A 25,125-nucleotide genomic window follows, 5' to 3' on the forward strand; every position below is an offset into this window, starting at 1 on the left:
ACTTCTTGTTTGAGTCCCAGTACTACCACCAGCTCAGGGGTACGGCGATGGTGAGCCCATGTGCCCCCAGTTAAGCCAACTTGCTCCTGGGCTGGTGGGAGGATAACATGGTTTTTGTGGATGACCTTGATCAATTTACATCTCATGTTGTTTTTTGGGGTCGTTAAATAGACGACATTTTGATCTTGTGGGATGGTGACATTGAACTTTTTAAGACCTTTGTTCAACATCTGAATGTTAGCACCATTGGCCTTGGATTCACATATGAGGTAGAACGACAAAGTATTGCGTTCTTTGATATCCGGATCTCTAAGACCAATGGTGAATTACATACCACTACCTACCATAAACCAATATCTACCAATAGTTTGTTAAGTTGGGATAGTCACCATCCCTTAAGCCTAAAAGAGGCATCCCCAAGGGACAATACTTGAGAACCAGAAGAAACTGTTCATGTCACAACCAGACATCTGAGAAGCTCTGATAGATGCCTTTCAGAACCTCCTCCTTGAGCTTTCTTTGTTTTGGTTTTCAGTTCCTCATCTCGTTAGCCTCTCTCAGCTGTCTTGTAGTTGGACTGATTGCATCCCTTTAAATTCCTCCCCATAATGCATTAGTGTGCGGTTTATACAACTTCCTGGAGTGTGTGTGCATGCTGATCCTATTTCCCAGTCTTCTACAAGATAAGTGTTGTACATTCATTTGTGATTTTCTGTTTGCTGGATCCCAGGTGACCCTGACTCCCTCCGTGTCTAGTGTAGGGAGCCGGTGGTCGTGTCCCCTCACTATTGTAGGGTGTTCAGGTGTTATACAGTCGAGGTACGAGGATATGCGATCATCTACCATTGGGATGTTCGCATAGGCTGAGCAGTCAGGGAGAGTGCCAGGTCTTATGCAGGGGTCTCCCTTTCTGTTCCTTAGTTTTGGATCCAGTGAGTCATATATTCATTTTGCATTGTCTTGTTTCCTGTACACCTTCCGTGACAGTTCATCTAATGAATCATTTCAGACTCAGGCAAGAGATATGCGAGATCGGTTTATTCAGAGAGGATATCCCGGTGAAGTTCTAAAGGAGGCGTTTAACCAGTCTCTTCATAGAGACAGACAGACCTCATTACCACGAACAACACTAGGAGGAATGTGGGTACTTATGATACCCAAAATCAAAAAGTACAGGGTATTTTGAGACGATATTAGGGCATTTTATTATCAGACCCAGACCTGAGGGACAGTATTCCCCCTAAATCACTCATTACATATAGGACAGGTAGGTCTCTTAGGAACCGACTAGTACACAGTCATTATCAAGCGCCTCCTCACATGGGTACTTGAATCAGTAGGAGACCCTGTGGAATTTTTAAATGTGGACAGAATTGTATCTGTTGCCCTTTGATTTGGAAGTCCACAAGCTTTTTGAGTCACTCTACTAATAAAACCTATATTATGAGAGACTTCTGTAACGGTCGCGTACACACACACACAGGGGGGAGGGAAGTGACCACTGCGCTCCACCCTTACCCCTGGCCCTGCCTACTTGCCTCGCGAGTCCTAATGACAGGGGTCAACTGGACGGCAATCCCTAGCTTGAACTAAGTGCGGGGATGACAGACAGACAAACAACAGAACGTGAACGGACCGAGTCAATACCAGGAAAGCTACAAAGTACAAATGGAGCAAGCAGAGAATAGTCAGGAGAAGCCGGGGTCATAAATACCAGGAGAGTCGTGAAGTACCAAAGGAGTACGCAGAGGATCGTCAGGAGGAGGCCGGGGTCAGAATACCAGGAGAGCAGCAAAGTACACAAGGAGCAGGCAGAGGATCGTCAGGAAACAGCAGGAGGTAAGTACGCCAGGAAATACAACATCACAGGTGGAACCTAAATTAACAGGCAACCTGTGGCCAGCAGGCTGCCTGTATTTATAGGGACGTGGCCAGCGTCACATGACCGACAGACCAACCAGTCGAGCACCGAGTGATCAGCTCGGCGCTCAAGGCAGACTTAGTAGCAGGGAGCCTCCCAGCTAGCAAAGCCGCCCTGGGAACGAGGTCAAGCACAGATCCTCGCTCCCGAAGCTAAGCAGCAGGTCTGCGGCTAATGGGAGACCGAGTGCACCTTCAGAACCCCGTTACAACTTCGCAAACTGCAGAACTCAGGGTGTCGTGTACCTATGTACCTGCCCATTTTGTCGTATATCTTCTATATAAAAAAGTATCGTCATATAAAAGAGAGGATAAAAAAAATTAGATGATCCTTCAGGCGGGCATAATCGCCTCTAAGTTCTTTTATCGAGAATCTTAATTTGATTTGTGCAAGCAGTGTAACAAAGGGACGATTGTCTATGCAAAAATATATATGTAATTTATTATTCACAATACAAACCAAGAATATAAAATCAATACAACTGCAAAGACAAACAATGTAGCAGTAAAATAATATCCAAAATATACACCACTATCCCACCAACACAGTACAACCTAAAGTTACCTATGACAAAATGCCAATGCTATACTTTTAACAAACAGACCAATGATTTATATACCAGGAGAAACTTAGGATCTTCTGTTTACCAAACAGGCTATAACAAAACACGTATTAATACAGGAAAAATAAATGTTATCCCTTGACTCTGTTTCCCTATGACCAATCAAAAATATATGATATTAATATGATAAAATATCTAGCTCAGCCATCAGACTATAGAATATAACTTCCCAAGGGTTTAGTCCTCTTTTCAAATAATGCCAGATCTTCCATTAGCAATATGCATCTTAGCTAAGAGAATAATCAGCATTATGGAGGATCCTAACACTATATATTCCCACAGTATGGGGACTTTTGGCTATATACCGAGAGAAATATCTTATTAATATCACGAGCAATAAGCACAGTATACGTTACCGGGTCAAAGATAGACAGAGTTTCAGATGGGACCAGTTCTCAAGAACTTTCCTAGTAGTCAAAATATAATCCAAGTTTTTTTTGTTATATCTTTCTTGTGGTCAGTTTCCTTTGTAAGTTTTTCTTTTGAGTGAGATCCCCTGATGCTCTGCACACGAGTAAGGCCTCATGCACACGACCTTTTATTTTTACGGTCCACAAAAACGGGGTCCGTAGGTCCGTGATCCGTGACCGTTTTTTTCGTCCGTGGGTCTTCCTTGATTTTTGGAGGATCCACGGACATGAAAAAAAAGTCGTTTTGGTGTCCGCCTGGCCGTGCGGAGCCAAACGGATCCGTCCTGAATTACAATGCAAGTCAATGGGGACGGATCCGTTTGACGTTGACACAATATGGTGCAATTGCAAACGGATCCGTCCCCATTGACTTTCAATGTAAAGTCTGGAGTCTCTTTTATACCGTCGGATCGGAGTTTTCTCCAATCCGATGGTATATTTTAACTTGAAGCGTCCCCATCACCATGGGAACGCCTCTATGTTAGAATATACTGTCGGATATGAGTTACATCGTGAAAACTCATATCCGACAGTATATTCTAACACAGAGGCGTTCCCATGGTGATGGGGACGCTTCTAGTTAGAATATACTACAAACTGTGTACATGACTGCCGTGATCAGCACAATTAACCCCTCAGGTGCCGCACCTGAAGGGGTTAATTGTGCGTATCATAGCCCCCTGTAAGAGATCCGGGGCTGCCAGGCAGCAGGGGGCAGACCCCCCTCCCTCCCCAGTTTAAATTTCATTGGTGGCCAGTGCGATCGGCCAATGCCGGTCCACAACGGTCCCAGGTCGTACTATAGCCCTCACCTGTGATTGACAACAACACCAAGACCGCAGGCAACTGCATGCGGTTACAGGAGTCACGACCATGACCAAGGGTCGTGACAGTAAGTTTCCTCTTCTTCTTCTTCTCCTCTTGACCTGACATCTGAAAGGAGCTCTGCTCTGCTGTTGCTGTATGCGGTGCTGGGTGGAAAGGAAATGAACAGTCCTCAGTGTCCTAGTCCGGACACTAAGGCCCCTTTCACACGAGCATGACGGATTGGCTCAGGATGCGTTCAGGATGCGTTCAGTTAAAACGTGCGATTTTGCTAGCAAATTAAATCCATTTTGTCTGCGATTGCGTTCAGTGTTTGCGTTTTTTCCGCGCGGATGACATACAGATGGCATGCGTTTTTAACGCACGTGAAAAAAAACGCATCCATCCTCTATAGTCATATGTTCATTTGAAACACATCTTAAAAAAAACGGCATGCTCTTCTGTTTGGTAAAGCTCCATTTTGTGAGGATATAATCTAGTGTGTGGAGTGTTTGCATTTGTTCCTTTGCAGGATGTCCGCTTTGCCGTTATCAAATCCTGACCATGTGCTTTTGCACTGGCTGGTGTATCGATGCTTTGGAGAGCAGAGAGAAATGCCTGAGGAAGATCATCGGGTTCATCCTATTATTTCGCAGAGGGCTTGCAAAGGTCAGTTTACGAGTCTGTATGCAGACCTTCGTGAGCACCCTGCAAAATTTTATAATTATTGTCGCATGTCGATCACTACTTTTGATCGGCTTTTGGAGGAGTTGAGGCCTGACCTTCATGGACACCAACATGCCGCATAGTCTTTCAGCTGAGGAACGGCTAATTCAAACTCTGAGGTATGTAAATATTTGTGCACTTATAACCTCAGAAATGTAATTTATTTCCGATATATAGATGATTTGATTTGGGATATTAAATAAATATAGTGGATGGTGATAGTGTTTTGACTGTTCCCTGATTATTTTAATTTTTTGTTCACAGATTTTTGGCCACAGGAAATTATTTTTCCTCGTTACAATTTGAATTTCGAATGGGGACCTCCACAATTGTTGGGATAATGAGGGCAACCTGTGCCACCATTTATTTGCGACTGCGAGCTGCTGTGTTGCCACAACCAACAAGGCAGCAGTGGCATCAAATTGCCCAGGGCTTTCTGGAGAGGGAACAATTCCCTAACTATATAGGTGCCCTTGACCGGAAGCACATACAGGTGAAGAAGCCACCGAACTCAGGGTCCTGATTCTATAATTATAAAAAGTTTTTCTCTGTAGTTTTGTTGGCCTTGGCTGACACAAACTACAGGTTTATAATTGTAGCTATCGGGACCTAAGTTTGGCTGATGCTCGCATCTTCCGGGTTTCCAGAATGGCTCGGTGGCTTCAGTCCAACCAACCGGACATTACCCAGCCAGCTCCTCTGGCCCTCCTGCACCATATGTCATAGTTGGCGATGAGGGGTTTGCCCTATCGCCAAACCTCATGCATCCTTTCCCCAGGCGAGGATTGGATGAGAAAAGGCGCACATTCAACTATCGGTTAAGCAGGGCCAGAAGGTTTGTGGAGTGTGTCTTTGGGATCTTAGCCAGCAAATGGCGTATATTTCTTTCAGCTATCCAGCTGGCCCTGGAAAATGTTATCAAAGCGTGTGTAGTTCTCCATAACTACATTTGCATGTATGAGGCCACTCCTGATGAAGATGCGGACGTCTTTACAGCAGCAGCCCATGGCGAGCCCTCTCAAGTTGGAAGAGCTCATTCTGCAGGACTGAGAGTGAGGGAATTATTTTCAGACTATTTTATGTCTCCATTTGGTTCATTTCCTTTTCAGCAACAGCACTCCTCACGTGGGGCAACATAATTATTTTTTTCTGTCCAAGCTGACTATACAGTGTATCCTGGATGGATAATTTTTTTATTTAGTATTTTTGCTTTTTTTTTGGCTACTTTCACACCAGCGTTTTTACTGGAACTGGCAGGGTTCAGCAAAAACGCTTCCATTACTAATAATACAACCATCTGCTATGAACGGATCCGGTTGTATTATCTTTAACATAGCCAAGACGGATCCATCATGAACTCCATTGAAAGTCAATGGAGGACGGATCCGTTTTCTATTGTGTCAGATTGTGTCCACATTGACTTGCATTGGTGGTCATGCCAGATCTGTCTTGCTCCGCATCCCAGGACGGAAAGCAAACTACATGTTGCGGTTTGCTCTCCGGTATGAGAACGCAACTAAACAGAACGGAATGCATTTAGAAGCAGTCAGTTCGGTTCAGTTAAGTTTTGTCCCCATTAACAATGAATGGGGACAAAACAAGCGTTTTTTTCTGGTATTGAGCCCCTATGACGGATCTCAATACCGGAAAACTAAAACGGTGGCACCTATCAGACAATGGGGGCATATCCTAGCGATTGGACCGTCCAAAAAGTTGTGAGGTATGTAGAAAGGCTAAAATAGCAAGCGTTTTTGTGCATGTTTTTGGCAGCATTTCCCCTACCAAAAAAGAGCTGCAGGCAGAGGCAGATCAGCCTACTGATCCACGACAATCTTTTACATGGTGGGTATTAACAGAATAATAATTTTAAAAAAAAGTGACACTAGGTAATACTTATTTACTTTATAAACGTCTAAAGCCATGGTGAATTGTAATTTAGGAGTTCCTGGCAGATCGCCCTCTAGTGGCTATATGTAAACTGCCGCCTTCTGGGGAAGTGGGCGTGGCTTTACGTCACCACAGAAGGCGGGTCACAAGAGTGAGTTTATTATTTTGGTTGGAGAATCCTAGTGTGCAGAATTTGTGGTGATGAAAATGGCGGCGCTGAGCCGGACAATCATCTGCCTGCTCAGGAATGACCTGCGATATCACGACAATGAGGTACGAGGGCTGCCATGTAGTCACTGACAGTGTCCGCAGGGCTCTCCTGAGGTCTGCCGTTACACAACACGGCGGTTACACAACAGCGGTGTATACGTGCAGGCTGCTCACAAGGTGACACGCTATTGGTCCAGGCTGCTCACATGGTGACACGCTATTGGTCCAGGCTGCTCACATGGTGACACGCTATTGGTCCAGGCTGCTCACATGGTGACACGCTATTGGTCCAAGCTGCCTGTGTATTACACAAACAGATGTAGCAGAGCTGAAGTGCCCTCACCACAGCCATATACATTGTCACAATAGTGTTGAATTTTCAGTTTTAGATATAAAAAATATTGGGGGAGCTTTATGAAAACTGGGAGCTCTGAAAAAAAATGAAAGGTGGAATCTGATTGGTTGCTGGGGGCAACTAATCCACTTCTACTTTACAGCAGTTTTAATAAATCTCCTCCATTGTATTTTAAGAATGATGTAATTTAGTGAAATGCTTCTTGGTGTATATAGTGGCCTAGTGCTGAGCGGTACATACATGTCATAGCCGTGGAATGTGCTTCCAAAGCTGACTGAAGAATGCAGCTTAGATGCCACAGGGCGTACAACCACCTGCCTTTTATATAATGCGGTTGTCAGAGGTGAGGGGTAGAATACATGTGGCGATCTGCACCCCACCCGCCCCCAGTGACAGTCATGAAGAGGTAGTGGTGCCCTGTAGGCTCTTCAGATTTAGTCTCTGCACCTCTGCCCTTGTATTGCAACCCATGTTTATCCATATCCCAGATGTGATTTCGTTATATATAGGCCTATGATGCTGTAAGACCTGGTTAGTAGAACTACGGGGGTCTCGGGGTTACAGCTGAACTATAGAGGGTTAAACATAGGTATAATAGGACTGCCTTGAGGACCTGGTGGCAGTTCTCTGCACGTTGCCTGGTCAGGAGCCCCACTGTACGGAGAAAGCGCTAAAGGGCTGTTTTTACACAACTTTGATGAGCCCCCGTTCCTGTGTGGCAGGTATACGTCAGTATGGAATAGTATAGTAGACTACGCTACCCATATAAGGCGAGTATTAAAGTTTAATTAAAAAATATATATATTTTATGAATTTATTAATGATTTTAAAAATGTTTAAATAAAAGACAAGTATTAAAGGGAGAATTAATAACCGGATAAGCCCTCATACTTTCTCTATTCACAAGCTGCAGTGGTGATGTGCCGCTATATGGCATGTGACTACTGCAGCCACTGTCCTAAGCAAACACTGAGGACAGTGATTGGCTGCAGTCGTGACTAGTGTTTGTAAATTGAGCTTCGGATCCAAGATCCGAAGTGGATTCGTTCAAAACTTTGTTTTCGTACAGCATTCAAATGTATTGGCTCCGGCGAGGGAAATTCGTTATCACCAAAGTCTCGCGGGACTTCAGGATTTTATCTTTCAACTTTAAAACTGGGATCAGAAGTCGGATTCGGTACCGAGGTACCAGTCAGTACCGAAGCAGACTTCGGATCCATGGTTTTTAAGTTTAAAAATTGATGGCCGAAGTTATTCACCGAAGTCCCTCGAGACGTTGGTGAGAACTCTGTTCACCTTGCTGAAGCCCATACATTTTAATGCTATACGGAGACTGGTCTCAGCATTAAAACAAAGTTTTGAGCGAGTCGACTTCGGATCTTAAATCCAAAGCTCCGTTCACTCAACATTAGTGGTGATTTTCCGTACACCTACATGGCGCTGTGTATATCGACAACACTTTGCATAGTAAGGTGCGGGTGTATGGAAGGCCTCCGGCAGCAATCGCTGGACTGAGCGTTGGACTACAGAGTACAGAGATTGGTTGCAGTGGTCGTGTGCCGTGTACTGGGAGGTCCCCATTGCGGCAGAAGGACTGAACCAGCGCCACAGAGATTGGCGTTGGAGAAAGGCGTGAGTATTTTTTTTTTTTAGACAATTAGAGGGCTTGTCAGAGATTTTTAATTATTTCCGACAACCTCTTGTAATTGGTATTGTGCAACTATAAAAGTCCTACAATTTGAAATATTACATTATTTATCTCGCATGTGATGCCAGAATTGTTGGGGTGTTTTTTGACACCCCCCCTTCCCCCCCAAAAATGGTAATAAAGGTAATCAAAAAGTCATATGTACCCCAAAATGGTAACAATGAAACTATAGCTCAAGGCACAAAAAACAAGCCCCACACAGCTCCAACAATGAAAAAATAATAAAGTTAAAGGGGTCTTCCGGTTGTTAGAAGTTATCCCCTGTCTACAGGATAGAGGATAACTATTAGATTGGTGTGGTTTCTACCGCTGGGACCCCCACCGACCATGAGAACAGGGGTCCCGTACCCCCTGCAGCCCCCTGGGAATGAACAGAGTGACCGGCCCACATGCTCGTGGCTGCTTCATTCATCTCTATAGAAATTAATGAATTGGTTGCATGCATACCCGACCGGCCGCTCCATTGATTTTAAGGGAGCCGTAGGGGGTACGGGGCCCCTGTTCTGATTATCAGTGGGGGCCCTACACCGATGTAATAGTTATCCCCTATCCTGTGGATAGGGGATAACTTGTAACAAACGGAATACCCCTTTAAAGGGAGTCTGTCAGCACATTTACCCCTTTTTAACAGTTGCCATACCGCTGTAGCCGCAACACAGATGATTAACACAGTACCTTTATATGCTTTGGTGGACTTTTAAAACTGCCAAAAACGAACTTTGATGAGTATGTAAATGAGGGCTCGCAAGTGCCCAGGGCGGCGTCCACCGCGTTGGTGCCCAGGCAGCTCTGCCTCTTCAGCTCTTATCCCCGCCCAGCCTCTTCCTCTGCCCGCCCATCTGTTTTCTCTCCCCCTCAGCGAGATCCCGTGCCGACGCGATGACTTCCTTGGCCGGGGCATGCGCACTGCGATGCCCATTGCTGGCACGGTATCGCAGTAGCTTATGCGCATGCCCCGACCAAGGAAGTCATCGCGTCGGCGCGGGATCTCGCTGAGGGGGAGAGAAAACAGATGGGCGGGCAGAGGAAGAGGCTGGGCGGGGATAAGAGCCGAAGAGGCAGAGCTGCCTGGGCACCAACGCGGTGGACGCCGCCCTGGGCACTTGCGAGCCCTCATTTACATACTCATCAAAGTTAGTTTTTGGCAGTTTTAAAAGTCCACCAAAGCATATAAAGGTACCGTGTTAATCATCTGTGTTGCGGCTACAGCGGTATGGCAACTGTTAAAAAGGGGTAAATGTGCTGACAGACTCCCTTTAATGGTCTCAGAATATGATGACACAAAGCAGTAATGTACAAAAACATAATACAAGCTAAATAAATCCGACCCCCTAAATACAGATCCCCTGAAACAAATACAGACCCTAGATCAGGCCCCAGACACTTACATAACGGCTCACCCTCTCCTTCGGTATGGGACTTTGCATCTCCTTTCTCTGGTTTGAGGACCCGCACAGATCTGGTCCTATAACCTTATCTGGCAGGTCCTGTCCTACTCCCACCTGCGGTTTTACTAGTAAATCTGGCCGAAGGCAGGGGAGGGGGTTGCTTGGTCAGTTTTATCAGCATCCAGAGGATACAAATACATTTAAAAATAGCTCCTCCATCAGCACCACTGGCCCTGTGGTTAAAGCAGCCCTTGGTCCTTGTGACTGCGGGGCCCGCAGAGATCTCACTGTCGTACCTGTGTGCGGAAGACATGATGCAGTGATTTTCCTGTACCTTGTAGGTGTTGCTCTGGGCTCACAGGAATGCAGATCATATTGTCCCACTCTACTGCTTTGATCCAAGACACTATCTGGGAACACATTACTACAATTTTCCCAAGACAGGACCCCATCGCTTGAAGTTCCTTTTAGAAACTGTACAGGATTTAAGAAACACACTCCAGAAAAAGGGAAGGTAAGACTTCAGTTTATGGCTGGAACATATACTTTTCCATATCTACTCTTATTATCCCCATATTCCCCCAGCAATCTGTTACTCAGAAGAGGACAACCTGAAGATGTTATTGAAGACCTTATCAAGCAGCTAGGTGGAGTTTCGGCAGTGGTTCTACAAGAAGAGGTATGTTCTGTATGTGCAATGCTGTCTGATGTAATCACTTACCGCATGTGTCGACTTGTCTTAGCCTAAGCAATTTGTGGTTCCTATAGTCGTTATACTGAAGAGGGGTTCGTATTTGGCACATGTATTTCAGAAGAATAGATCTATGGCCTCTATCATGAAGTATACCTTTTTGTGGTGACCCTCTGTGTAGGAAGGCATAGTCTGCTGTGGATTCCTATACATTTGAAAGTTATGTATGGCAATCTGTACTGCCCTGCTGGAGGCTAAAAGTCTGTTGGCCTCTGTTAGGAGAATGGAGCCCTAAAGAATAAGTTGATATACACACTGGGAGTTTTCCCAGCATATACAGCAATGATTATGTGGCTGCGCAGGGTGCAAAAGTGTGGTGGGGGGGGGGGGGGGGGGAGACTAAGACTACTTTCACATATGCATTTTGGCATTCTGGTTTTGAGATAGGGCAGTGGATCTCAAAACCGGGCCAAAACAGTTCTGTTTTGCCCCCATGTATTCTGAATAGAAAGAGATCAGTTCAGGATGCCTTCGGAATTTAGAATCCATAACGGGATACTTCGATAACCTGAACTCGAACTTTAGACGCCGAACTTAAAACACAAGTTCGCTCAACACTAGTAATAAGCATAGAACCCGTAAGTGTAGATTTGGATGATTGTGCTCACCTTTTTGTGTTGTGCAACCATAGGGGGAATTTTCAACAGTCAAATACAATAGCGAGAATATATAGGGCCTCTTAAGAAGGCTACAAGCTAGTATAGTTAGTGATTGATGAGATAAATGAAAAAAAAATGATGTAGCATGTGCAAATGATAACACACAATTGAATATACAGATAAAAGTAAGAGTATAAAAAATCATTCTGTAGTTGACTGTGGAAACTCTCCCCCTATAGTTATGTCCTATATTTTTAGCTATATTATTAGATTTTGTTTTAGCTTTTATTTATATAAACTGTGTTATGCATTTATATATATTGTGCATTTCTTATTATTGCTCCCCCCCCCCCCCTCCTATTTTTAGACTTGAAAGGAGAGTCTTGTAGCTCCGAAACTCGTTGTCATCCTATTTTCAGTTAAAAGATATTTAGTATATTCTGCTGTGGTTGTGGTATCTCGTCAAGAGGTGTCGGAACAAAGTAGACTACACTTCGCCTGCAACTCCTTCTTTTTCTCATATCCAGTTTTAATTTATTTAGTGACAGATCAAGTTTGTTCCATTACGATGTCACATAACCGCATCCTAACGGAACAGATGCATCCTGATGTGGTCAGAACGGAACCGCTTTGGTCAGGTTTTGAGATCCTCTGCCGGATCTCAAAACCTGAAACAAAGACGCATATGTGTCATGGGCGTTCTGGGTCCAGCATCTAGCACCCTCTTCACTACTTCTGGTCCGCTGTAGACCACAAGTGTGATGTGCCTCCTCTGGGAGCCTAACTTAGGGTACTTTCACACTTGCGGCAGGACGGATCCAACAGGCTGTTCACCATGTCGGATCCGTCCTGTGGCTATTTTGCAGTGCCGGACATGCAGGAATTTTTAGCCCGGCAGCTTTCGCCGTGCTGCGACGGAGCTCCGCCCCCGCCCCCATTATAGTCAATGGGGACGGAGCGGCGGTCCGGCGGCACGGCGAAATAGCCGCAGGACGGATCCGACATGGTGAACAGCCTGTCGGATCCATCCTGCCGCAAGTGTGAAAGTACCCTTAAGCCTACAATGTTGAAGGCAGTGTAATACAATCAAATAAGAATAAACAATAAAAATATAATTGGTGCTGACTAGTCCAAAAATGTCCGAACTCCTAAATTATAAATGTATTTTTCCCATGCAGTAAATGCCATAATTGAAAAAAATCATGCACAAACACACATAAAAAAGTGATGAAAAAGTCATATGTACTCCAAAATGTTACCAATAAAAACTACAGCCCCAGAAAAATAGTCTGTCACAGAGCTCTGTAGCTGGAATTGTAAAATAATTCTGGGTGTCAGTAAAACATAATAAAAACGACATAAATGTGTTATTGTCAAATGTGTTACTGTGAAAACAAAACCCAAAAAACAATGACTGAATTGCATTTTTCTTTTTCAATTTACCCCACAAAGAATTTTTTGCCCCTTTTTTTTTGTACTGGATATGGTAAATTAAATGGAGTTATTAATAATAACAATTGTCCTGCAAAAAATAAGCCTACATTTGGCAATGTGAAAGTTCTGGTTCTTGTAAGGTAGGGAACAAAAAAAATGAAAAAGAAAAAAATTTAAATTGGCTGTAAACTGTGCTAAATATAGATAGTGGCATGGAAAACTAAAAATGACATCACCAAAATAAATAAAAATATGTTTAATATGAACAATAGGTCATTTTATGATGACACATTCCCATTAAAGGGGTTTTCCGAGAGGAGCACCGCTGACTTCTCAAAGCAGCTGATCACACCCAGGAACCCCCACCAATCAGATACTGATGACTAGGTGTGAGTGAATCATCCGAAGTTAATTCGCATAATACTTTGTTTGAATACAGTATAAGAATGTATTGGCTCCTATGAGCCAACGTTATTACTTTGCGAAGTCTCACGAGACTTCGCATAATAACCTCATAAATCAGTTTCTACTGTAAAAAAACTTTTACCGAACTCAGGTTCGGTTCCAAAGTACCACCTGGACCCGAACCTGAGTTCGGAATTTTGTAATTTTTTTTTGACAGTACAAATAAATTTATAAAAGTTATTACCCAAAGTCTCGCGAGACTTCGCAAAGTAATAACTTCGGCTCATCGGAGCCAATACATTCTAATACTGTATGGAGCTCCTGCACCGTACAGTATTGGAACAAAGTTTTATGCGAATCGACTTTGGATGTTTCCCTAATTAGGAGAAATAAAAAATGGCCGCCGTCCTATCAGAACACACAAAACCTGTCCTAATCACACAGGAGGACAAGTTACTTAACCACAATGAGCCATAGTGCTGCCTCATCCTCCTCTCTGCTCTGCTTCTCAGGAATCATGAACCTGAATACAGGTGAATCTCTGTGGGAATGGAGATGATGAGAAGACATGAGAGGGTGAGGTGTGGATAATGAGCAGCAGTAATTGTTTACAGTCTCCATTACCACAGCCTGTCCTGTCCGTCCTCTCTGTACTTCATGTCTCCTCATGAACTAAATTCCCCAGAGATTCAGCTAAAATTCTTATCATCTGTATTCAGGATCATAATCCCTGACAAGTAGAGAGGAGGAGAAGGATGAGGCATCTCTTTAGCTCAGTGTTGTGAAGTAACTTGTTCTGCTGTGCGATTAGGACAGGTTTTGTGTGAACTAATTTTGTTTCCCCTGATTGCGCCCCAGATAAAACGAGCCATTATAAATAATGAAAGGTATTTGAGAATATATTTATAATAAAGTAATATTTAAATATTTTCATTTTCTTAATTCCCGGAGAACCCCTCTAAGGGCTCTTTCACACGAGCGTGTTCCTTGCGGGAATCGTGCTCCATGTGAGAGAGGGACCGTGCGGTCTGAACTACAGAAGTGCACAGCATCATAATGACTGATAATGCTGTGCGCCTCTGCCTGACCTTTCTGTAACGGAATCATACGGACATAACGCTGTCAGTATGGTTCTGATGGCTGATGTCAGGGAGAGAAGCTGCTTTCTTCCCTCCCCAGCATTCATACATATGTGTGGCTGGATCGGGAGAGAGAGTTGTTGGCAGAATGAGCATTCGGCTCACATGTTCTCTCATGTATATAGTCCGCTTTAGAAATGTTTATCAAGATACAGGTTCTAACAATAGATAAAGCTGGTGGCAGTTGAAGGATGGAACTGAGCATGTGCATTCCATTGACGTTACTATGCAAAGTAAACACCAGGGGGCGCTATTATTATGAAGTAAAGAGAAAATCTCTTAACTGGAGCGTTTGTGTAACACAAGGTAAATTACAAAAGTAACAAGCTTTTTATGCAGAATTATGTTAAAATAGCTTATAATCCTGTCATAACCCCTTTCAGTTTATAACTTTGTGTAGTTGTATACCTTGTTCCTGAAGGCTGTAGTCATTTTTACTTTTTCCAATAATTTGCATTGGAAATAATGGCCAATAACTTTTCTTTAGGCAACAAAGGAGGAGCTGGACGTAGAGAAATCGGTGAAACAAGTCTGCACTCAGCATGGAGTCAAGTTTCATACAATCTGGGGGTCCACGTTGTATCACAGAGACGATCTACCATTCAGACATATCTCCAGGTAGTGTAATGTAAATGACCCGTCTGGTCCATTGTTTTTTTCTGCAGTTTTCCATAAAAACTCTTTTGCTCTTATCACATTTTATTCCTGTGCAAAATGAAAGGACTGAAAACATTGATACTGACAAACCAGTAAGGCTGGGTTCACATCTGCGCTTTTGACTCCGGCAGTCTGTTCCGGTGGAGGAACAAACTGACGGAATTCACTGTATCCGGCATACACGCTGACTTGTCCGGACAAAAAATACCACACGCAGAATTTTTTGTCCGACTGAAAGCTGGTGTATATATGCTGGAAAGTGAATGTGGGGATTCGGCAATGGACAGTGGTATCTGGCTATGCCGGATATGGTGAACTCCATTAAAAGCGCAGAACCCAGCCTAACTGAATATTGTTACTATTCCAGAAAACATACACTATTGTTTTTGCTTTTACAGCTTCCTATAAGCAACTATGCGCTTAGTTCTGACATAGGAAATATCCTCACTGCTATAATATGGGGAGACTGTCTATTTTAAATACTGCTAAATCATCCAATCATTAGACCTCTCTTGAGTGCCGAGCACCGAAACCATACTTGAGCCACCGTTTACACTGCCATTACAGCAACAACAGTGCAGTCTTCAGCACTATGGTCACTGAGAAATGGCAGAACCCCAGAGAAGTCCAGATGTCTACCCTTATAAGTCCATGGAGTACTTCGTCTTTGCTCTGTTACAACGGAACCAGTATAGGTATATGAAATGACAAACATGTGTCTGTATTATGCTACCAGCTCACATGATTTATATACAATCTAAATTTTATCTTGTTTTTTAAATGTCCTAAATTCTATTTCCTGTGTAGTTTACCTGATGTCTATACCCAGTTCAGGAAGGTTGTAGAGGCGCAATGCAAAGTACGGCCAACCCTGCAAATGCCAGAGAAGCTGAAGTCGTTGCCAGCAGGCCTAGAAGAGGGCTCTGTCCCAACAGCAGAAGATTTTGGGCAACAAGGTCGTAGCATTCTTTTGGGTGTTCATTAGAGATTTTGCAAGAAGGGTGGGGAGGGGGGCATTTGTCAAACGTCCCCACTTCGCCAGACCTATAAAGGGAAGCTTACTTATCTGCTTCTCCTCCCGACCTGTGATGCTCCCCTGGGCATCCTCGCTTAACACATCCAGTTTGATGCTGCCTGCATCCAATCAGTGGCTGCGGCGGTGACCAGACCCCCTTGCCTTATTTGGCCATTTGTCATGACGTATTCAGCCCCCCCCCCCCCATCCCTAATCCACCAATTTTTGTGTCCAGTGGATGCACATGTGCTGTATCTTTCCTCAGTGTTGTCTTCTTCATCAGCTAATGAGTAGGTTGTCCTATAGTCTTCAGCATCTTCTCTGCTCTTCAGAGGAGGAAAATGTCATTGTGCATGCTCTGCATCTCTTCTAACAAGCAGAGAAAATGCGGAAGATTATGGACAGCCTGCCCTAGGTTGTGCTTTAATAAGTTTATAAATGTAATATCTGTGCATTAAACCTTTTCCTAATGAGTGTCATTACAAAAGATGTTTTACTAAAACATAAACTTATCCATGTGGTAACCTCTTTAACTTCACACAAAGGGATCTCCAGATTTGTGTACCCCTGGTTGCAGGATAATGTAAAAGTAGGAGTACCTTCTACTACACATTTCCTTCCCGTTCGGCCCCTGTTATAACTGAACCTTTTCGTAGCCTTTATGTCTCATGTGTGGGGACCCGGCACATTTCATCTATACACTTGTGAATATTTTTAATGGTGTCTGCTTTTTTTATAAAAGGCAACTGTTTGGTTTTGCTTTATTGGTTCTGCATAAATTAACAGATTTATTCTTTATGGTTGACAGATCCTTTAACAGACCCTAGAACGGCGTTTCCTTGTAGCGGTGGTGAAAGTCAATCCCTACAGAGACTGCAATATTACTTTTGGGACACAGTAGGTTATTTATGCATAGAAGTAACCAGTATTAGTTACTACAACTGATTTAGTCCTTTGTTTTGTCTGTGCTTCTAAATGCATTAGAATTTTGACCAGAAAAGTGCCACGCCATGCCAGGCGCGAGGGTTATTATGTGTTTTAGACAGTTTGCGCACCTCACTAGATAGGGTGTACTAAGGGGACTTGGCTAAGTAGAAGGGGCTTGGCTTTTAGCGCACCAACACTGCACTGTAATGTGGCACAACATTTTGTCTTAAAGGGGTTGTCCGGGTTCACAGCTGAACCCGGACATACCTCCATTTTAACCCAGGCAGCCCCCCTGACAAGAGAATCGGAGTAGTTCATGCTCTGATGCTCTCCTTTGCCCTGCGCTAAATCGCACAGGGCAAAGGCATTTTTAGGAGTTCCGGTGACGTACCGGGCTCTCCATGGGGCTGCCAGGAATCCCGGTAACGTTACCGGCACTGATGGGCGGGCTTTAGAGCAGCGTTAAAGCCCACCCATCAGAGCCGGTGACGTCATCGAACACACTGCTGGGCAGAAGTTTCTGCACGGCTGTGTGTTATGATAAACAAAAGACCCCGTGCCCTGCGCGATCTAGCGCAGGGCAAGGGAGCGCATCAGAGCATGAGATGCTCCAATGCTCTTGTCAGGGGGGCTGCCTGGGTAAAAATAATTGTATGTCCGGGTTCAGCTCTGAACCCGGAGGACCCCTTTAAAGTAGGCCAACTGTTTGTTGGCACAAAGAAGACAAAAAATTGTAACATGCCTGGCAGTGGGCACCAAATATATCACACAATGTGAGCCTACCTGGTCTGGTCAGCCTGAAACTAAGGGCAGGTTGTGCAGCACTGTATTTACAATTTCCATTCTCCCCACCTATTGTCAATGATGTCTATCCCATAAGAATTGATGATGAAAACTTAGTTTCTAGCCAAGTGGAAAGACAACCAGTATATCATGGTATCACGACCGGCGTGTCGATCACATACGTGACGCAAAGGGAGGGAAAAGGGAAGGCCCTGTCGAAGGGAGAGGGAAAGGTGGTGACCCATAACTCACCTTGAGGCTGGCACCTGACTGCCCTGACGTCCCTAGACGGGTTCCTCACCCGTACGCCGATCACGTGCCTAAAACCCTGGCTTTCCCTAAGATGAGCCCTAGGTAGTGAATAGGGCGGTGGGAACACTAGTCCGCACCACTAACACTAAAGGAAAACACCAAGGAGAGGACAGACAATACAGACAACATATAATCCCAGGTGGGCGACAACAGAAGACAACAAAAAGACCAACAGGGATCCGGAGGGTAACGCTCTGGAACAACAGCCAGGATTCACAGCTACACAGCTCCAGTGGGTCAGTATAGAAGTCCAGGCAGGAAGCTCTATATCTGGCAACCAGAGAAGTGGGAGAGGAGAATATAAGGAGGTTGGGAGTGACAGACAAGAAACAGCTGAGGAGAAGAAGCTACGGATCCCTGAGTGAGCCAAAAAGGATTGCAAGGCAAACACAGAAAGCTATCACTAAGGCTGGGTTCACACTTGAGCGTTGCGCAAACGCGCGTTTTACGCGCGTTTTTGACGCGCATTTTTATGCGCGTTTTTGTAATAGTAAACGCGCGTTTGACGCGCGTTTGTGTGATTCACTACAGTGTCCTATGGCCACAAACGCCCCAAAAGTCGCTCATGTACTTTTTGGAGCGTCGGGCGTTTTACAGCGCGATCGTACGCGCTGTAAAACGCCCAAGTGTGAACCATTCCCATAGGGAATCATTGGTTTCTCCTTGTTGAGCGTTTTACAGCGCGTAGGAACGCGCTGTAAAACGCTCAGGTGTGAACCCAGCCTAAGAAGCAGCATGATCTTTAGACATAGAGCGCGCAGCCACCCGCTGCGACTTTCTGACCCCGGGTATAACGGAGTCAGATGTGGCTCTTGACACCCTCGTGACACATGGTTCCAGATGAAGGCCATGACGCTATTATTATTTACCAATTGTTTTTTTTTGTTTTGTTTTATTCCATGTACATTGCCCCCACATGTCCCAGGTTTCTACATGTTTATTGCATCCATGTGTAAATCACTTTGCCAAAAAATTAAATTTTTATCAAACTAACTAAATAACATGGTCAAGCTAAAAAATCAGTGCCTCCAACCCAACTTTAAAGTAAGCACCTATATATTAGATATAACCCTATAAAACCAAGAAAACCCCAATATATAATAAAACACCCACTCAGTATATAAATAGGGGAAAAAACTACCACCAAAGTATAAATTTATTTTTATTTATTATAAATAAATATCTGTGTTAATAATAATGATTACACAAATACCCAATCCTTTAAAACCATTACAAGAAGGAGCACTACTTCCAAGTATTAGGATGTAATTATATTATAATAGTTCTACCATGCTACAGGGCGATGTTACCAAATACCAAAACAATATAAAGTGCAAGTGGTACAGTATGAATATCAATATCGACTAGATGGAGGCATACTAATAGCTAATGCAGTCATCCTTCTCAGACCTCTATGCATTTCGCCATGCGGCTTCCGATATTTGTAGTGCTTCTGAGTGCATGGGTTGTGGTCCATACAGTTGGATGATGGATTAGGTTCTGAAGGATGAGGTTTAAACAAGCAGGTTGAATGGAGAAGAGTTTTGTTAGGGGATGTGATGGGCCGCCCTAACAAGATGTGTTTTTAGGGATGTTAACCTAATTGCTTGGGGTAGGACATTCCAGAGAACTGATGCAGCTCAAGAGAAGTCTGGTAGACAGGAGTAAGAGGTTTGGGTTATGGTGGATGTTAGTCTTAAAGGGGTTATCCAACCCCTAAAATGCCTCCCTATACACCCGGGCCCCTCACTGAGGTTGTACTTACCGATGTAGTAGAGTTAGCACTCATGCTTTCTGAGATGTGTTTATCTAAACTAAGCAAACACCTTCAATTGCTTTTCAATGGCTTTTTGTTTCAAGATAACACGATGATTTAAAAATTTGAGTTAAGTTTAAGTGTTAACCCTGCTACATCTGTATCTGGCTCCCCGACACTCGTGTCGCGTCTTATCACCCGCAATGCTAGGGAGGCTCCTTCCCGTTGCGGCCTTCTATTAGCTATATGGGGAAAAAAAGTAGTTTGAATATATATGCATAATAATAAGCAGCTAAATGCGCAGAGGGTGGGCCCAGGCCATTGTGTGCACTCTTTTTTTCTTCTTACTTCCTCTATCAGGTCCTTCCTTTCCTTCTTGATTGAAAGGGACAGGCTAGATGACGAAGAATCTTGATTGACAGGGCCAGGCAAGAGATCATCTGATTAAAAAAAAAGTGGTGGTCAAAAGCAGGGAAGGTATTAAAAAAAAATATATTTTCACTGGTTCAAAACCCCTAGTCTCAAATGCGACTCAAAAAGTTTTTCTAACAATGCATTTAGGTTGAGCAGCTACATTCCTCACAGTCTCCACATTGAAATTGCTACACCAAGAAGGACAATCCATAATGTTATGCAAAATGGAGGAAGTAGGTGTCACTAAGATCTGCAGATGTCAAATTTTCATGCACCTAACTCCAATCTGTGGCACATAGGAGATGCATAAAAGCAAACCAGATTTAAAGCAATGTTTTTTAGCCCCGTGAAAATTCTAAAATCGGATGAAGTTGTGGGGGATAATTGTGTAATGGCCCCTGTTTATTAAGGTGCCAGTTATCGACACTTGTCTTAAAAGGACAGAATCTATGAACCGAGAGATCTCGGTTTATCACTCTGGCAGATTGCTACAAGCCTAGGCAGAGATATCCGCACTGTTCAACGTTGTGTATCCTGGTGGTGACGAACTGCAATGATGCAAGAGGTGCACAGATGAGAGCTTCTGCATGGACAGATCATTTAATAAGAAGAATGGCGCATAGTGATCCATTCTGTACTGCAAGTGAAATTTGTTATTACATGCCAAAACTAGGGCGGCAAACAGTGTCTACACAAACTATCAGAAGGTGTTTGCACAAAGGTCTACGAGCCAGGCGTCCACCTCCAGGTGTTCCATTAACCTCACACCACTGCTTTCAAAGACTATCATGGTGCACAGCAAGTTGGAAATTGAGGCTGGAATGGAGGTCAGTCCTCACCAGTGACTGGTCCCACTTTTGTCTTGGATGCAGTGATACCCTGAGATTGGTCTGAAAGATCATGATGGCAGTGCCATGAAGAGAGCTTCACAAGGGAACATCGCACCGGTCCTACTCGCTTCATTATGGGTGGGGTAGCATACTAAACAGTAGACGAACCCCTCTAGTCCTCTATTCAAGTACGCTAACAGGTCGTGGAACCAGTGGTATGGCCATTTCTGTAAATAGTCCCAGGAGCGTTTTCCAATAGGACAACGCAAGGTGCATGTTGCTTGTGCTACTGCAAGCAGCCTGCGTGGCCTAAAGATGGTACCATGGCCTGCAGCATCTCTGGACGTATTTCCCACCGAGCACACCTTGGATGTCCTTGGCCAGCAATTGCAAAGGGAGCTGCCAGCAGCGGATCTTGATGATTTGCGTGCCCAAGTGCATGAAGCGTGTCTGAACATTTCTCAGATAACCATTAATAATCTCATTCATAGCCTGATATGGCGAGCAGGTGCCTGTATTTCTGCGCATGGTGCTCATACTCTATACTGAATGAAGAGATGTTTTGAATATTTTGTTTCTATAATTTTTTTAGCATTTGCATATCATTAACACATCTATCGATCCTGTGGTTTCCATAATTCCACGGTATTTCCTCCTTGGTGTTAAAATTTTGTTGTCGAGGAGTGTATTTAAGCTACATAGACATAGAGGTGAATGGTACTAATGAGGGGTACTTTTACACTTCTACAGTCATGCTGCAAGATGCAGAAACGTCAACCTCTAAAACACTGTAAAAGCACAAGAGATCAATCTATTGTAGACATCTTTGACTTACTTGTTGCTGAAATTGCTAATTTTCTAAAATTTATTTCTACCAATGGTAGACCATTGTAGTCATTATTGTAATGAACATTTCTTCTTTTCTTCAGAATCTTGTTGCTTCTTATAAAGATACTCGTAATGGACTCATAGGAATGGATTATTCTACAAAATTTGCCCCATGGTAAGGGTCGGTCGCACAGTAAATGCTGTTAACACATAATCTTTGACTTCGAAGCTCAAAAAAGTATTGAGAGCAGTAGAACGTACTGTACATCATTTCACTAATATAGAAATGTTGCTGCTGTATTCCAGGCTTGCGCTGGGCTGTATCTCCCCCAGATATATATTTGAGCAGATCGGCAAATATGAGAGAGATCGAACTGCAAATCAGAGTACATACTGGTAAGAATTATACTACAGTCTCTTCTTGTTCATTATTTACTATTATGGGATAATATATTGCTAGAGGATTTTGGTGTGAATGTTGTGCTCAGATGATGCCACAGGCATTTACTAAAACGGACAAGTCAGTAGCAGTGACAGCAGGTCCTCTTTAAGCAGTCAGGCATTGACCTACAGGGTAGCCACCTATAGGTGACGGTTTTCTTCCTTCTGGAGGAGAGTTGTTGTGTGTAATGTCTCAGAGAGTATTGACTTAAAGAAATTGACCATACCCTGTGTTGAGAAATGAATGTACACCGCCTGCAGCAGTGTGAAGAATCTTATTCACTAGCCTACACGTATGTGTCCATGTATGAGGATGGTGACCGTACCACAGGTTGTGCACAATGATTTTAGGACACAAATCTTTGAAATCTCCTGCACTGCCGGAGGATGTGACTGATTTATGACGAGGTGCATCCTCTGGCTGTCCGTGTGCCAGAATGAAATCTACAGCAGCTCAGAGCTGCCATAGGTTTCTGTCTTTATTTACCCTGAAAACCGGCACAAATTAAGATAAATGTGGCGGACCCCCTGGCCCCCTTTTTCAGAAAGCCTCTAATTGCGCACTGAAAACCCACTTGAAAAATTTGTCATAAGTGGCATTTAAAAAGTTGCAAACTCGAGCTTTGAGACTTTTTTTACGCCAAAAAAGAGGCCCAGCGAGATGATAAATCTCCCCCTATGTTCGTAAATGGTGGATCTGTGGTGGCAAATTATAAATCCAACTATGATTCACATGAATCTGCCAAATAAAAAGTAACTTTTCACATTTGAAGGCGCCTTCAGTGCTGGATATTCTTGTTCTGCTATTATCTCTGATTTTCTGTATTGACGGAGATCAGACAACATCAAGATACGGGGGCGCCGCATGCATTTGGGCTTGTGTATTTCTTTTGGGATTTATTACCAGACCTTTGCATTTTTAAAAAAAAGTTAATTCTAAAAAAAGTAAAAATGACACAGTCTTGTTTCTCATGTTTTTGGATCCATCCTTACAACTATAGTTTCTTAGCAGTGACACATCTGCTTTCATTTCTGTTTTTAGGGTAATCTTTGAGCTTTTATGGAGGGATTACTTCCGCTTTGTGGCTCTGAAGTATGGAAGAAAGATATTCTTTTTGAAAGGTATGGTGAACCAATAAGTGTTCTGTTGCCGACCTTGCCTAAAGTTACATTTTCCTCATGTAAGATACTGGAATTTAACCTTCTGTGTCTTGAAGTCCCAGTCGCTGAATAATAATAAGGAAACAAAACTGCAAAGAACAAGCACATTTTAACAGCGTTAGATATTTTTCCCAAGTTTGTGCCTTATATAGTTCCCCTCTGCCTTTGTCAGTGGCTGTACCTCCACTAATTTTGCCAGGGGAATCACCAGGGTTGCCCCATTTCTTCAGTAATATTTTAGTCCTTTAAGCACTTAAAGGGGTCTAGGATATGCCACCATTGTCTGATAGGTGCGAGTCCCACCTCTGGGACCCGCACCTATACAGAGAATGGAGCAGGGAAGGTGACTGAGAGCGCATGCACAGTCGCCCTCCATTCATTTCTATGGAGCCACTCGGCTATTTCCGTCGGCCCCCATTCATATGAATTGGAGCGGTGGCCCCGCAGGCCCGGTGCGCTCCCATTCACTTTTATTGGGAGAGCGCTTGGTGGTGGCCGGACCCTGGGAAACCTGGGGTCCTCCAGCCACCACTCTCCCTACGTTCTTGGCATAGGTGCGGGTCCCAATTAAAGATCGAATTAAACGTCTACATTAAAGGCTATTTACACCTTCAGAGGCAATGTTATTTTTTTTATGATTGTATGTTACTTATTTTGGCTAAAAATCATTTTTTCAATTGGCCTTTATTAAAAATAGTTAGCTAATCTAAAGAGTTAAAGAGGACTTTTCACCAGGATACATGTATTGAAATAGTTATACAGTGCGGCCCCCAGTGATGTCTTTCCGCTTTTTTTTTTTTTTCAAAGGACCCCCCCTTTCGTCCGCTGTGGTCCCCGTTTGTTTTGGCGCCTCATATGCTAATGATGTTGGTTTTACAAATTTACCTCCCACCACCCCCTGAGGGACTCCAAGATGGCGCACTGCTCGGGATGTGTAAAAGCTCAAGTTCTAGCGAATCTCTCTCCTCCTTGGCTAAGAGCGGGGCGCTCTGATTGGATGCACTCGCAGCCAGGGAGGAGATAACCGCGCCCAGGACAAATTCAAGTACCCGTCTAGTTGAACCAAATTGCCTCATTAGCATATAAGGCGCCAAGACAAACTGGGACCACAGCGGACAAAGGGGGGGGGTCCTTTTTTTTTTTTTTTTTTTTTTTTTTTTTTTAAAGCGGAAAGACATAACTGGGGGCTGCACTGTAAAGTAATATAACTATTTCAATACATGTATCCTGGTGAAAGGTCCTCTTTAACTGTTTTTCTAGCTGTGTGACTGGTACCTTCACTTGTGCCAGTCATCTAATAAACTTTGTCTCTAAACTACTAAGAGGTCATAAACGCTTATTTAAGCCACAATCGTATTAGTAAGATAAGAACTGAGCTATATATAATGAGTATTTAGGAGGTCATAGAGCAGAGATAAGGAGTCTGTCTGCTCCTGGTCTGACTGAAAAGACAGAAAATCCAAAGGGTGCTACTAGAGCGGGTACAGAAAAAAGGATGCCATATTTTTAATGAGGGGGGTTAAAACTGTCTCTGTTCAAAATAAACTTTAGATATGGGTTCCATCCTTAGAGACATGCAGTGAAGTCAAATCTGAGTATAGCTAAGTGTGCCATCAACACTGTCATGCTAGAGACTCCATAA

The 25,125-nt window shown here is 43.7% G+C and overlaps 1 protein-coding gene across 1 annotated transcript in view; it reads left to right on the top strand.

Moving 5' to 3' along the window:
• Window positions 1–6,506: 6,506 nt before the first annotated feature.
• The window catches only part of LOC122938845 (cryptochrome DASH), a 43,418-nt gene continuing 24,799 nt past the window's right edge, over window positions 6,507–25,125 (top strand). Inside the window, exons 1-9 of the mRNA XM_044294683.1 lie at window positions 6,507–6,643; window positions 10,373–10,545; window positions 10,617–10,710; window positions 14,847–14,977; window positions 15,824–15,972; window positions 16,840–16,928; window positions 21,983–22,056; window positions 22,188–22,277; window positions 23,365–23,444. Coding sequence (XP_044150618.1) covers window positions 6,572–6,643; window positions 10,373–10,545; window positions 10,617–10,710; window positions 14,847–14,977; window positions 15,824–15,972; window positions 16,840–16,928; window positions 21,983–22,056; window positions 22,188–22,277; window positions 23,365–23,444 — 952 coding nt within the window. The 5' untranslated portion in view covers window positions 6,507–6,571. The remainder of the gene's footprint in view (window positions 6,644–10,372; window positions 10,546–10,616; window positions 10,711–14,846; window positions 14,978–15,823; window positions 15,973–16,839; window positions 16,929–21,982; window positions 22,057–22,187; window positions 22,278–23,364; window positions 23,445–25,125) is intronic.

This window comes from Bufo gargarizans, chromosome 5, assembly GCF_014858855.1.
Source record: "Bufo gargarizans isolate SCDJY-AF-19 chromosome 5, ASM1485885v1, whole genome shotgun sequence".
In the NCBI taxonomy this organism is placed as follows: Eukaryota; Metazoa; Chordata; class Amphibia; order Anura; family Bufonidae; genus Bufo; species Bufo gargarizans.